Raw genomic sequence first — 11,778 nt, forward strand, 5'->3', positions numbered from 1 at the left:
TTTGGTTCGTGAGTCGGGGGCTCTGGGTAAGATTGCACTTCCCCTTGAGAAATTAAAGAATACTAACTCGTAAACAAGACGTTGTGGACTCCAGTATAAGGAAGATAACAATGAGTTGCTCTCTTAACCAGACATATGATAATTCTCCGCTAAATAAAACGTTAACAACCATCGCAGGATCCCTGTCATTATTGGGAACGACTTTTATTTTTGTAACATTCCTTCTATGTCGTGATCTTCGTACCAGCTCCAGAAAGATTCTCGTTTACATTTCGATTGGTGATTTTCTTACTGCGTTGGTCAACGTTTCAGGAATTTGGAAAACCAATCCAAGCACCTTCTGCGATGCACAAGCTACTATTAACATTGCTGCGATTTTATCGTCTTTCTTCTGGACGGTTCATTTGTCTGTTTTTCTTTATTTGGTTCTCTGCGTTGGAATACGAAGTGAAACTGAACGAAGAGCGATGATCGTGTTTCACCTAACAGCTTGGGGAATACCATTACTCGTGGCTGCTTTAGCACTTGGATTCAAAGCCGTTGGACAAACCAAAGATGAAACCTCAGATGGATGGTGTTGGATTGATACTAAAATCAAAAGTTGGCATTGGTTGTTGTTTTGGATGGTTTTTGCAGGAAAGGGTTGGGAAATCTTATCCTATTTTGCTATATCAATTTTCTATATCAAAGTAAAATGGTTTTTGAAGCATCAGGTAAGATGGGTGTTCCCTTCCACTGGGAATTAGTTGTTCGTTTCTAAATCCCTTCCTCCAGCTCCCATTCAGCAACCACGGAATCATTTATTTCTTTGTACCCATTTACTCACAAATCTAAGCACACATTAGTTTAATTAATCTTTATCTATGCATTCTTTCTTTCTTAGATGGTTGATTGATAGATAGACCCATTGCATGTGACATCAAAGTAACTCAATTTGGAGGACAAAACAGAAGAATTTCAATCTTCTGAGAATTGGAAACCTATTGTTGTCCTCCAAATTATATGAGCTGCATTCTGACATGCTGCACCCTTGAATAGAATGGTTTTATTTATTTATTGATTGTTTGACTGATTGATTGAATGATTGATTGATTGAATGATTGATTGATTGATTGATTGTTTGATTGTTTGATTGTTTGATTGTTGATTGATTGATTGATTGAATGATTGAATGATTGATTGAATAATTGATTGGTTGATTGATTGATTGAATGATTGATTGATTGAATGATTGATTGAATAATTGATTGGTTGATTGATTGATTGAATGATTGAATGATTGATTGAATGATTGATTGATTGAATGATTGATTGAATGATTGATTGATTGATTGAATAATTGATTGATTGATTGAATGATTAATTGTTTGATTGACTGATTGATTGATTGATTGACTGATTGATTGATTGATTGATTGATTGATTGATTGATTGAATTATTGATTGATTGATTGAATGATTGATTGAATGATTGATTGATTGATTGATTGATTGATTGATTATTTGTTTAAACATTTAAGGTTTATCCAAGTGCTGGAACTCCATTCTTAAACACCCAGGCAGTTGTACACAAAGCTGACCGCAAGTTTACCTTCATCCCCATTGTATTCATATTGCTACGCATATGGGGCACGGTACGATTTTTTCGCTACGCTTTTTGCTTACCAGACTGTCAACATAAAGGACCTTCTCCTTGTGATCGTGACTGGTTGAAGATTTTGCATGTAAGATATTATTTGGATGTTTTTTATCCAACATTGTATTTCTGGTGGTATTCCAACTAATGCATATTGAATTTAGACATATATGATTATTATAAAGGACTGCAACTCTACAGAGAAAAAGGCAAGAAAAATAATGGTGATGATGATGGTGAAGTTAGTGATGGTGGTGGATATGGGGGTGAAGATGGTGATGGTAATAATGATGATGATGGTGGTGATAATGATGATGATGGTGATGATAATGATATTGATGATGGAAATGATAATGGTGATGATGATAATGATGATGGTAATGGTGATGATGATGGTGGTGGATGATGATGATGATGGTGATGATGATGTTGGTAATGATGGGGATGATGATGATGATATAGCATAATGAAGAAATAGAAAACGCGCGTGCTGTGTGCTGTCATAAAGCACGCGGGGGTTGGCAGAACATGAGAGAAGTGTTGAGAAGCATGACACATATCTTTTATAAAATACAAATTACAATAATAGATAGGAATGATGCAACGGAAAGTGCGTGCGCGTGCAATGTGCTCTCATAAAGCATGCGTTCCAAACCAATCAGAACGCGACATTCATAACAGTTATTTTATAATGGTGATGATGAAGTATATGTTCTCTTGCAGGGCATTGGTGACAGCAGCCAAGGCTTTGCCAACTTCATAATCTTTTGCATCTTCACAGAGAAGTTTCAAACAAAATTGAGATTCTTGTTTCACAAAATATGCCCTGGATGTGTTGGTAAACCAAACCTTTTGTCAACACATCAAGTGGGCTATGAGAGCACTAACATTCTTACAGATCAAAGCTATGAGAAATAAATAGACTCTCACAGTATAGGCATAATGTTTTCCCATTTCAGATCACTTGTCATTCTCTTGAAAATAAGATTCTTTCTTTAAAGTGCATATGACATGAAAAAATCTTAATGTTAAAAATGTGTATTTTATTGGCATTAATGAAAATATCATGGTTAAATTTGTTTCAAAAGCGTATTTCTCTAGAAATTCAAGAAAATTTAGCACAAGTTGTGACGTCATTTTGTTTACAAGTCTCCAGATTTAGTTGCAAATACACGAAATATGTTTGAATGTGGAATCTTAATTTCAGGTAGTGCACTTTTCAGTTTCCCAACATTTGAAGAGTACTACGTAAGCTATCAAATGAAATTGAATAAAATATGCCCTTTGTTGTTATTTTATACGAATTACAATCTATATTTTGTGCATTACTACTGAATCTAGAGTACGTGTCAACAAAATGACATCACAAATTGATATTAATTTTCTCACATATCTCAAGAAATAAGCTTTTGAAACAAATTTCATTACGATATATTTATTATTACTAACAAACTATACACTTTAAACGATGAAATGTTTTCGTGTCATATACACTTTAATTTATATCTATATTCAAGTGTAGTCTTATGACTGTACAAATGTTAAACAAATAAATGATACTCTAGGGAATGACATATGGCTTGAAATGAGAAATATGATGCCCAAACTGAAACTGAATGGGTGTATATATGGTGTTGTGATATATACATCTTATACTCATTAATAATTCATGAGCTCATCAACCAACCAGGGTTTCTTATTTGTAACACGTGCAGTAGTTTAAAACCCCCATCAAATACGACCGCACCCATTTCAAAGTTCTAGTACTTTGAAATATTTCAAAGTCCTACTACTCAGACTTTGAAATGTTTCAAAGTACTAGAACTTTGAAATAAAAACAAACATAACAAAAAGAGTATAAGATGTCGTGTCGGCTATGCCTCGGCATTTGAAATTCCACTTGGATTTCGAAACCCCAACAGAATACAGCAACTTGTATTTGAAACATTACAAGATACATAGAGACAATAATGAAGAACCTTCAAAAATGTAAGGTCTTAGATTTGAAAGTGTAATAACTATAATAGGGTAGTATATATATTTATAATGAAAGTTTAGTAAATATGATCAAAACGATCATACTCCAACAATTTTCTTTCCAGCTGAGTTGACCTTCAGAACAACCTCAAGGTCAACCAATGAGAATTGAGGATTCAACATTGCATTTTGATTAGCATTTCCCATGATTCCCATGATTCTGTCAAGACAACCTATGAAATATGAATTTCTCCTTTTTTTAAATTCATCGTAAATGCAACTAGTTGAACTCTTAGAGGAAATTTAATTCTTTCAACACGAGAAATCTACATCGTACTCAGCCCCTGCTAGGAAAATGGTAACCAAAAATAGTTGAGCCATAATCCCATTAAGGAAATGCAGTCAACTCAGCTGGCTCTGTTGACTCAGATTCAACAATGCTTGATTACAGGACCAATGAATTGTGCTTACATAATGAAATAAATTCATAGACCCAATCAGAAACGTTTAGCTCAGGCTTAAAGTTTTTGCATTTCAAACCATTTGTCAACCTTGTTTGAACTGTATTCATATTCATGCGTCTTCTCATGATTATGCGCCAAGCATGATAAACAAAGAAATGATACTCTAGAGAATGACACATGGTCTGAAATAGGAAATTCTACGCCCAAGGTAAAGAGATCTAATATTTAAGTATCATTCGTTCACTAAGCGTTCCAGTTTTTCTTTTTCTCTTTATCTGGTGTCATTATCGCTATCTCTTTCCTGAAGCTCAAATGTTGCATCTTCTGGTATGTTACTTATACCTTGCTGCTCTTTACTACCAATCAGTCCTGGTGCCTTCTTCCTGTCTTCGTTGGAGTCATCATCCCTTTCTTGGAGCTCAAATGCTGCATCTTCTGGTATGTTACTTATACCTTGCTGCTCGTTACTACCAATCAGTCCTGATGCCATTTTGGGCTCTGTACATATTCCCGACACGTCTCCGTGTGCATCGCTCACCAACTGGAACACCTCAAGGCAGCATGTGATGTTACATTGTGGCTCTTTCTTCAACTGTATCAAGGTCTTCACAAGGGTTGTTATGTACTTCACTATAATTAGAAAATGTATTATCGAGGTTAATTCAAAAGGTGCATTCCACTGAACTTTGGAGATAAAACTGAATCCCTTTTGAGTCTAACTCAAACAGCTTACAGCTTCCTTGCCTCAGTTAAGAGTAAGAACGTTTTTTTGGAAACAATGCTTTCCAATCGATCTTTAAAGAATTCCTACTGAATTGAACGACAATGTGGCGTGCTTTTAGTATAAGGAATGTTCCCTTTGTGAAGTAAAATCACTTGTCAACCAATTACAGGTATTACACTCGTTTTTCTACTCCACAACATCCTCAAGTCTACACCTACTGTATTTCAAAGATTTTTGTCATCGCCAAAGGCGATAGGCCGGCAATAAGTCATTCCGACATGGAAATGGTTTCGTTGAATACAAAGAACATCGAATCAGTCTCAGCACTAAGGTCCATGTTCTTGACGAGAATAAGAAGCAGAAACACAAGTTATTTCAGCTATTCTTTGATCTTGGAATGACCTATCTCCTATTGCCTATCGCCTTTGGCGATGACAAAATGCTTTGAAATAGGTCTAAAAGATAATTACGTTTACCTGCAATGATGAATATAACTGCGGCATTAGCTGCAGTCAACAGAATGGTCACTGCAAGCGAGTCGAACCCTCCGCTCACGCTCGACGACGTTTCGTCTTGAGGGATCTTCAGCAACATACCAACTGTAAAATTCACAGACGTTACGAGCAGAGATACTAACTGTAGCCAGTACTCGAAGGTATCTTCAACGGGCTTCCAGAGGGCGAAGAAGATAGAGTACATTCCTGATAAGATAGCGTTCAGACCCAAGCTTAACCGACTTTCTGAGTCCATCAATACCAGCATGGAGGTAAAGAACACTTTTCGCACCAGCTCTAGAATTTCCCAAAACCAACAGCTTGGAGAGTAGTTTTCATAGAGAAATCTTATTGAATTGAACATGACGGTGTTGTTGGGTGACGATGTTGCAATAAGCTTTTGATTTCTTTGGCCGTGCTTCATGATCAAGAAAAGGAGCAATGGAAAGCCAATGCAGTAGCAAATGGATGCTGTACTTAAAGAGCCATATACATCGTGCTTTGATGTGCTACACTGCACCGAATAGTCTCCTTTTAGATAAGAGTTGCAATTCTGATCATCGTGTGAACAAATCTTGTGGCAGGCTGCAGGTAGTATTTGCATCACTTGAGTGCAGGTTGATGGAAACGTAATAAAGAGGATCAAGAACATGAGGCGGTAGGACTTCTCTTTGTAAAGAAGTGCCTTCTCCTTATTGATTGCTGTACGTGTGCTCTTTTTCTTTGGAGAATAATTTACAAAAGAATTGAAAAGGACACCTGCAAAGATAACAAGTGATGTAGTGACGGTAGCAATCGAAAATCGAGTGTACGCGTCGACCTTGACTGAATTATTGACACAGTTCAGTGGAACGATTTGCAGCAAGTTAAGCTGTGCTAATTTTGCATAGGTCATCATTGTGAGTATCGGAGCAGGCCATTTGATGTATGAAAACGCATCAAAAATGCTGGATGAAACTTGGTAGAATCCAATCACGATTTTGAGCCTTGCAAGGAAGATGTCAGCTAATGACCTGGACAACGTTTTTGCTTCCTTCTTCTTTTCCCACAGGACAACTGCAATAAGAACGGCCATTGCAAAAAGTGTCACGACTATTTGGGTAACAATCCAGGGGAGAGTTGGGCATTTCCGACATTTTGCCATACTGGTGAAATATCCAGCATCACAAACAGCGCAAAGTGGTCCAGTGTAACCAGCTTGACAACTAGAGTGAGTTCCACCAAGACAAGATTCTCCATTCGGACAAGCATAGGCGATTGGGATAACACCTTCAAACGACCTTTTCCCAGATTTATCAGAGGAATCGTTCAAGTCTTTTTTGAAAGCCTCGTAATCTATCTGAGATTCCTTGGATTTCCAGACCCAATAAAAACCAGCTTCCAAATCCACAGTCTCATTTGAACACACGTAACCTTTTGTGCATGTGACACAAGGTCCAAATCGATCAAGACGGTAATAATCTTGCAAGCAGCTGCAAGCACGAAACTTAGCAAATGCTTTGAGGTTTGTTCCTGCGGGAAATAAAACAAGATTAAGAACTAGACTTAGAAGGTTTTAGTACTGGGTTATGGTGTGCGGAGCTGTGCCTTTCGTGGGGGACACCAACTCATGCAATACGAGGGGCATCCATCTTGTAGTTAGTCCATAGTAGGTGTGCGATTCAACATATTTCTAGGTCAATATAGCATTTTATTCCTAGGAAATCCATTTCCCATAATGGGAGGATAATTCCAGATCGTAGGAACATTGGTACTATGTATTGGATTTGTGGTTCAATGTATTCCTAGAAAAAGAGCTCATTACTAGGACCATTCTTGCCTTAAAATGGGAATGTGAGCGAAATTATTCCCAGATCAATAGCCCATTATACTGGGACCATTCTTGCCCTATCCTGGGAGTGTGTGCAAAAGGTATTTCCAGATCAAGGGCCCATTACTGGGATCATTCGTTTCCTATACTCGGAGTGTATGCCAAGGTATTCCAAGACTAAGAGGATATTTCTGGATAAGATTCATTTTTGGGAATCATTGGTTGCGTTGCGGTATTGCTCTCGCTTCTTACCTTTGGGTTCTCGCGTTTGGCTCTTGGACTGGGCATCACATGTAAGTAGAGTCTGTTAGGTCTCTCCCTTGATTTGAGGTCTTTTCTATGGGGTTTCCGGTCCCCCCCCCCCCCTCCCCCCGAAAAAAACCTTTTCTCATTTTGATTTGATCTGTAAGTTAGCTGTGCCCCGACTTTGATCAGCCCCAAGTAACTGACTACGATAGAATTTAAAATTTGAAGGAATTATCACATTCGTTAATTAATTTAATCAGTTCCTTTGCTTCTATATGTTATACATATATAGTTTACTATTCACCTATGGGACATGATTGACAGTCAGTCTGTGATTTTCCTGGTGCTCTGTCAGGCTTAACGTACGAACCAGGCGGGCATTGTTTGCACCCAAGCCCGTATATCTTCTCTCCCATGTAACCCATCTCGTCTTGATAGAACCCTCCTACAAAAGAATATTTTTGTGATCTTGCCGCAATCTGAACAATAGTCCTTTTCACAGTTCCCTGCGCCATCTTTAAAAGTAGCCGTGACTTTGCATCGAAGCGAGACGAACTCAAGACCTTTTTTAACACATTCAACAATACTCCCATTTAGAGTTCGCCTTTACTCAGTCTTAGCCTCGATTGTGTACAAATGTGTTCTTTTGTTTTATTAAGGTCCATTGTATAGTAAGGAATGTACGCACTACGGCACAATACGAGTTGATTAAAATGCCACGGGTTTTGGTTGAATAGCTGAATATTTTAACGCACAAACGAGACTAAGGCTGAGCAAAGAGAACTCTAAATGGGAGTATTGTTGAATGTGTTAAAAAAGGTCTCGATCATTGCAAGCTCGATCAGCAGTCGTCTTGCTTCGATCAAAGGAACGTCTACATTTTAAGATGGCGCAGGGAACTGTGAAGGGGACTGCAGGACACAAGGTCTTATTCTAGGTACATTGCACTATTTTCACCTTGAAATCCCTATACCCATCCCACAATCTTCCGAAGAAATCATTAGTAAAAGCCACAGTGCGAGTATCTTTATACATCCAGTGGTTGTTAGATAGTATGCTCTTGGGATTGAGATTCTTTATTTGCGTTGTATCCATATTCATGTGTCTACTCATGCGCAACCGTTAAACAAAGAAATGATACTCTAAAAAATTACACGTGGTCTGAAATACGAAAAAAATGCGTCCAATAGACACCTTGCATGTGACGTCAAAAGCAGCTTAATTTGGAGGACAAAACAACAAAATTTCAATCTCATGAGAATTGGAAACCTATCGTTATGTCCTACAAATTAAACTGCATTCCGACGTGCTGCAAGGGGTGATCTATCTTAATAATTAGCAGAAGAATCGGACACTGTGGGTCGTACCTGGTGGACACGAGATGCAAGACATGAATTCTTGAGACTTGTATGTTCCTCTGCTACAGACCGAGCAGTGCCACACATTAAATTCCAATTCCAATTCCTCACAAACATATCCAAATGACTGAAAGATGTACACAAGCCCTTTGTTGCGCCCTAATGTAACTTCCAGTCGTATAATCATATCAGTGTTTGTTTTCACACTCTGGAATCTGAAAGATAAAATGTTATTCAAGCGTACATGGATGTATTACTGTACGTTTCCGGAATCTTATCTACATATACCTCCTTGCCATTAAGCGTAATGTTTTGTCCAATTCTTTGTTTCTTTGTTTAACGGTTGTGCATGAGAAGACACATGAATATGGATACAACTCAAACAAAGAATCTTATTCTCAAGAGAACGACACGTGGTCTGAAATGGGAAAACATTATGCCTAAGGCACTTAGGATCTGCATGCGACTGAACGGTGAAGGTCTAAACTATTAGCTATAAACAAATAATTGTTAAAGGTCACGAGCTCCAATCCCCCCTGGAGCTTGGAATCTTTTTCCGAGAAAAATGTGCTTGAAGAGACATAAATCACATCTTTAATAGACTTCCTCGGCTCTGGAGCGCTCGAGCGTAATGTTGTCTCATTTCAGACCACGTGTCATTCTCTTGAGAATAAAATTCTTTGCTTGAGTTGTATCCATATTCATGTGTTTTCTCATGTACAACCGGGCGCAAACCTTAAACAAAGAAATGATACTCTAGGGAATAACACGTTGTCTGAAATGGGAAAACATTATGTCAGAGCAGAGGAGGTCAATTGTTGAATACTATCATAACGTGCATAACGGGTAAAAAATTACATAGTGTAGTGAGCCACAACTTGGAGCGGAAAAACGTCCAACGGCATGCGCAGCTGAGTGTCAAGCAAATTCCTGTTGAAACGAAAATAGCACGTATGTTATTATACGTATTAGTTTTTATACTATATTTCAAATATTCTGCACCCTATCGCTCTGAAAAGTGCTTCACCGTCCTTGAGTGCTGTCCATATACTTACAATACTTTAAGGTCTGGAAGAGAAAGAAATGCTTTTTCCTCAATAACTTCGATGGGATTGTTCGATAGCGTACTGAAGATAAAACACAGACAAATTTTTATTACCTAATCGTCATTGTTTGTGAAGGACGTAATACTTTAAATACGAGTGCGATTTTTGTTTCAGTGAAACATCACACACGTAATTTATCAAAGTATAGTACGAGCTTACAAATCCAGTGGCATGTTAGAAGAAACACGCAGACGCTATCTGGGAAATATGGTCCCCTAAAACCGCCCCAAAATGCCGTACAGTGCCAACTCGACCCGTTTTTTCTCAACCTCGGAATGGCTCAGTAGTATAGGGAATGGGGGTTCCAGCGCAATCTCAACACGGGCAAGACCCGTGTCAAAAATCCACCTACGGAAACAACCCACTCCAAGTGTGGTTGGGGGCAACAGCGCAAATATGTTAGTCTATATATGGAGTGCGAAGATTGTAAGAAGTTCGTTAACGACTTTTGCATAATTTGTCTAAGACCTAAAGTTATCGTACCTAAGCCCAAGGGTTTCTGGTGTTGTGGTAAGAAAATGCAAATAGAAGACGACACGTCAGCACAGTGTTACGAGTGTGGTAAGAATATTCGTAATGCCGTACCAAATGCCACCAAAGAGCAGTATTACGCCAATGGAGGTCGTAAGAAGACGCCATATAAGAGAATAAAATACTTCAGAGACTGGATGAGTCATATCCAAGGTTATCGACCGGTATATTTAAACAACGAAGTAAAGAAGAAAATCATAGACCATTTAGAAGAGCCAACCCCACAAAGTCTACGGAAAACGTTGAAAAAATTAAAGCTAGGGAAATATTACAAAGCTATTCCCTATCTTTTGTCTGAAATTACCGGTAAGTCTATTCCCGAGGTTTCTGATATGAGCAGAGCCGAGTGGTTATTCTGTCGGCTGGATAAGGATATTCCTTATTACCCTGACGTAATTTACGAAATATTTCACAAAATTGACCCCAACCACCCCCTGTTAGGATGGATTCCAAGAAGATAGTGGAATTGGCGCAAGATTACGCGTAATTTCCAGACTGCCGTTCGATATGTAAACGAAATCCTGTTACGCTCTTTTCAAAACTGATGTCTAAGCGAGCTTTCTTTGAAGCTCCTTTTTTGCCTCCTGGTAGATCTTTTTGCGAGATTCCTCGGAAAGATCTTTTACAACTGTTTTTTTATTCCTTATATCCGTCTTTAGTTTTTCGTATTTGTCTTCTTCGGCTAAGATAAGCGAGAATTCTACGTCGTCTATCTTTCTGTCACGCAAAGCCTTTGAGACAAGATCGGTAATTGTATTTACTTTAGCCCTTGACAGAGCTATTGTCGTGTCATGCTTGGATATTTTCGTGGATAGCTTTTTCATAATACCCGTAGCAACAGCAGAAATAATACCACAGGCTGCCCCAACGCCGGCCAAAGGAACTCCAACGATTATTCCCGGTCCGGTAAGCGAAGTAGCAACGCCGGAGCCCGTTAACACAACAGAAATGGATCCTGAAGTTATCGCAATCTTATGTAGCGTACTCCGGGCTCTGGCGTACTTTTTCCTGACCTCTTCGTAGTGTTTCGTCTGCCCTTCCAAGTAAGCCAGGATTAAATTTGCTTTATTCAGACGAAAGTTTTCGGCGTTTAATTCGTTAGGACCTGTGTCCTTAGTGGTAGTATGGTAGTTTGAAACATCTGGGTACAACTGAGGTGCTGATGGTATAACATCCATTATATATACTAATGTACGACGCTTTTGGGAATGATATTGAGGAGCAGCCACATCACGACAACCGGGATTATGCCAACTGGAGAGCATTTAGGAAGATGTTTCCGCATGCAGACCCTAGTAAGTTCGAAAGAAGACCCGATGGGATTTACTATAAAGGCTCCAGAATGTACAGCAATGCGGACTTGGAGCCAAAGAACCCAAAACCCGAGCATAAAGAAAGGCAGCCTAATTTTCCAGAGAATTTATTACCGGCA

The 11,778-nt window shown here is 38.6% G+C and overlaps 2 protein-coding genes across 2 annotated transcripts; one reads left to right on the forward strand and one right to left on the reverse strand.

Moving 5' to 3' along the window:
* The first annotated feature begins 21 nt into the window (after positions 1 to 21).
* LOC116296448 (G protein-coupled receptor 157) lies at positions 22 to 4,964 on the forward strand. Its single transcript, XM_089038199.1, has 3 exons — positions 22 to 713; positions 1,521 to 1,724; positions 2,360 to 4,964. The coding sequence occupies exons 1-3, from the start codon at positions 111 to 113 to the stop codon at positions 2,552 to 2,554; spliced, it is 1,002 nt and encodes a 333-aa protein (XP_088894325.1). The 5' UTR covers positions 22 to 110; the 3' UTR covers positions 2,555 to 4,964.
* Positions 4,349 to 9,633, reverse strand: LOC116296449 (uncharacterized). The gene is made up of 5 exons (XM_031704466.2): positions 9,568 to 9,633; positions 8,719 to 8,924; positions 7,656 to 7,796; positions 5,278 to 6,807; positions 4,349 to 4,707 (listed from the first exon to the last, which is right to left on the reverse strand). Exons 1-5 carry the CDS (start codon positions 9,612 to 9,614, stop codon positions 4,349 to 4,351), a joined length of 2,283 nt encoding a protein of 760 aa, XP_031560326.2. The 5' UTR covers positions 9,615 to 9,633.
* Between the last annotated feature and the right edge of the window lie 2,145 nt (positions 9,634 to 11,778).

This window comes from Actinia tenebrosa, unplaced genomic scaffold (assembly GCF_029948245.1).
Source record: "Actinia tenebrosa isolate PJP-AT-01 unplaced genomic scaffold, QUT_ActTen_1.0 PGA_scaffold5__44_contigs__length_20552954, whole genome shotgun sequence".
NCBI classification, from domain to species: Eukaryota; Metazoa; Cnidaria; class Anthozoa; order Actiniaria; family Actiniidae; genus Actinia; species Actinia tenebrosa.

Bases quoted from the DNA above. Each gene is read 5' to 3' on its own strand.
- LOC116296449 (XM_031704466.2), bottom strand. From the start codon at position 9,614: ATGCCGTTGGACGTTTTTCCGCTCCAAGTTGTGGCTCACTACACTAT. The intron at 8,925-9,567 runs GTAATTTTTTAC...TTTATCTTTCAG, and splicing joins GTTGTGGCTCACTACACTAT to ATTCCAGAGTGTGAAAACAA. The intron at 7,797-8,718 runs GTACGACCCACA...ATTCTTTTGTAG, and splicing joins TTGCATCTCGTGTCCACCAG to GAGGGTTCTATCAAGACGAG.
- LOC116296448 (XM_089038199.1), top strand. From the start codon at position 111: ATGAGTTGCTCTCTTAACCAGACATATGATAATTCTCCGCTAAATAAA. The intron at 714-1,520 runs GTAAGATGGGTG...TAAACATTTAAG, and splicing joins AATGGTTTTTGAAGCATCAG to GTTTATCCAAGTGCTGGAAC. The intron at 1,725-2,359 runs GTAAGATATTAT...GTTCTCTTGCAG, and splicing joins ACTGGTTGAAGATTTTGCAT to GGCATTGGTGACAGCAGCCA.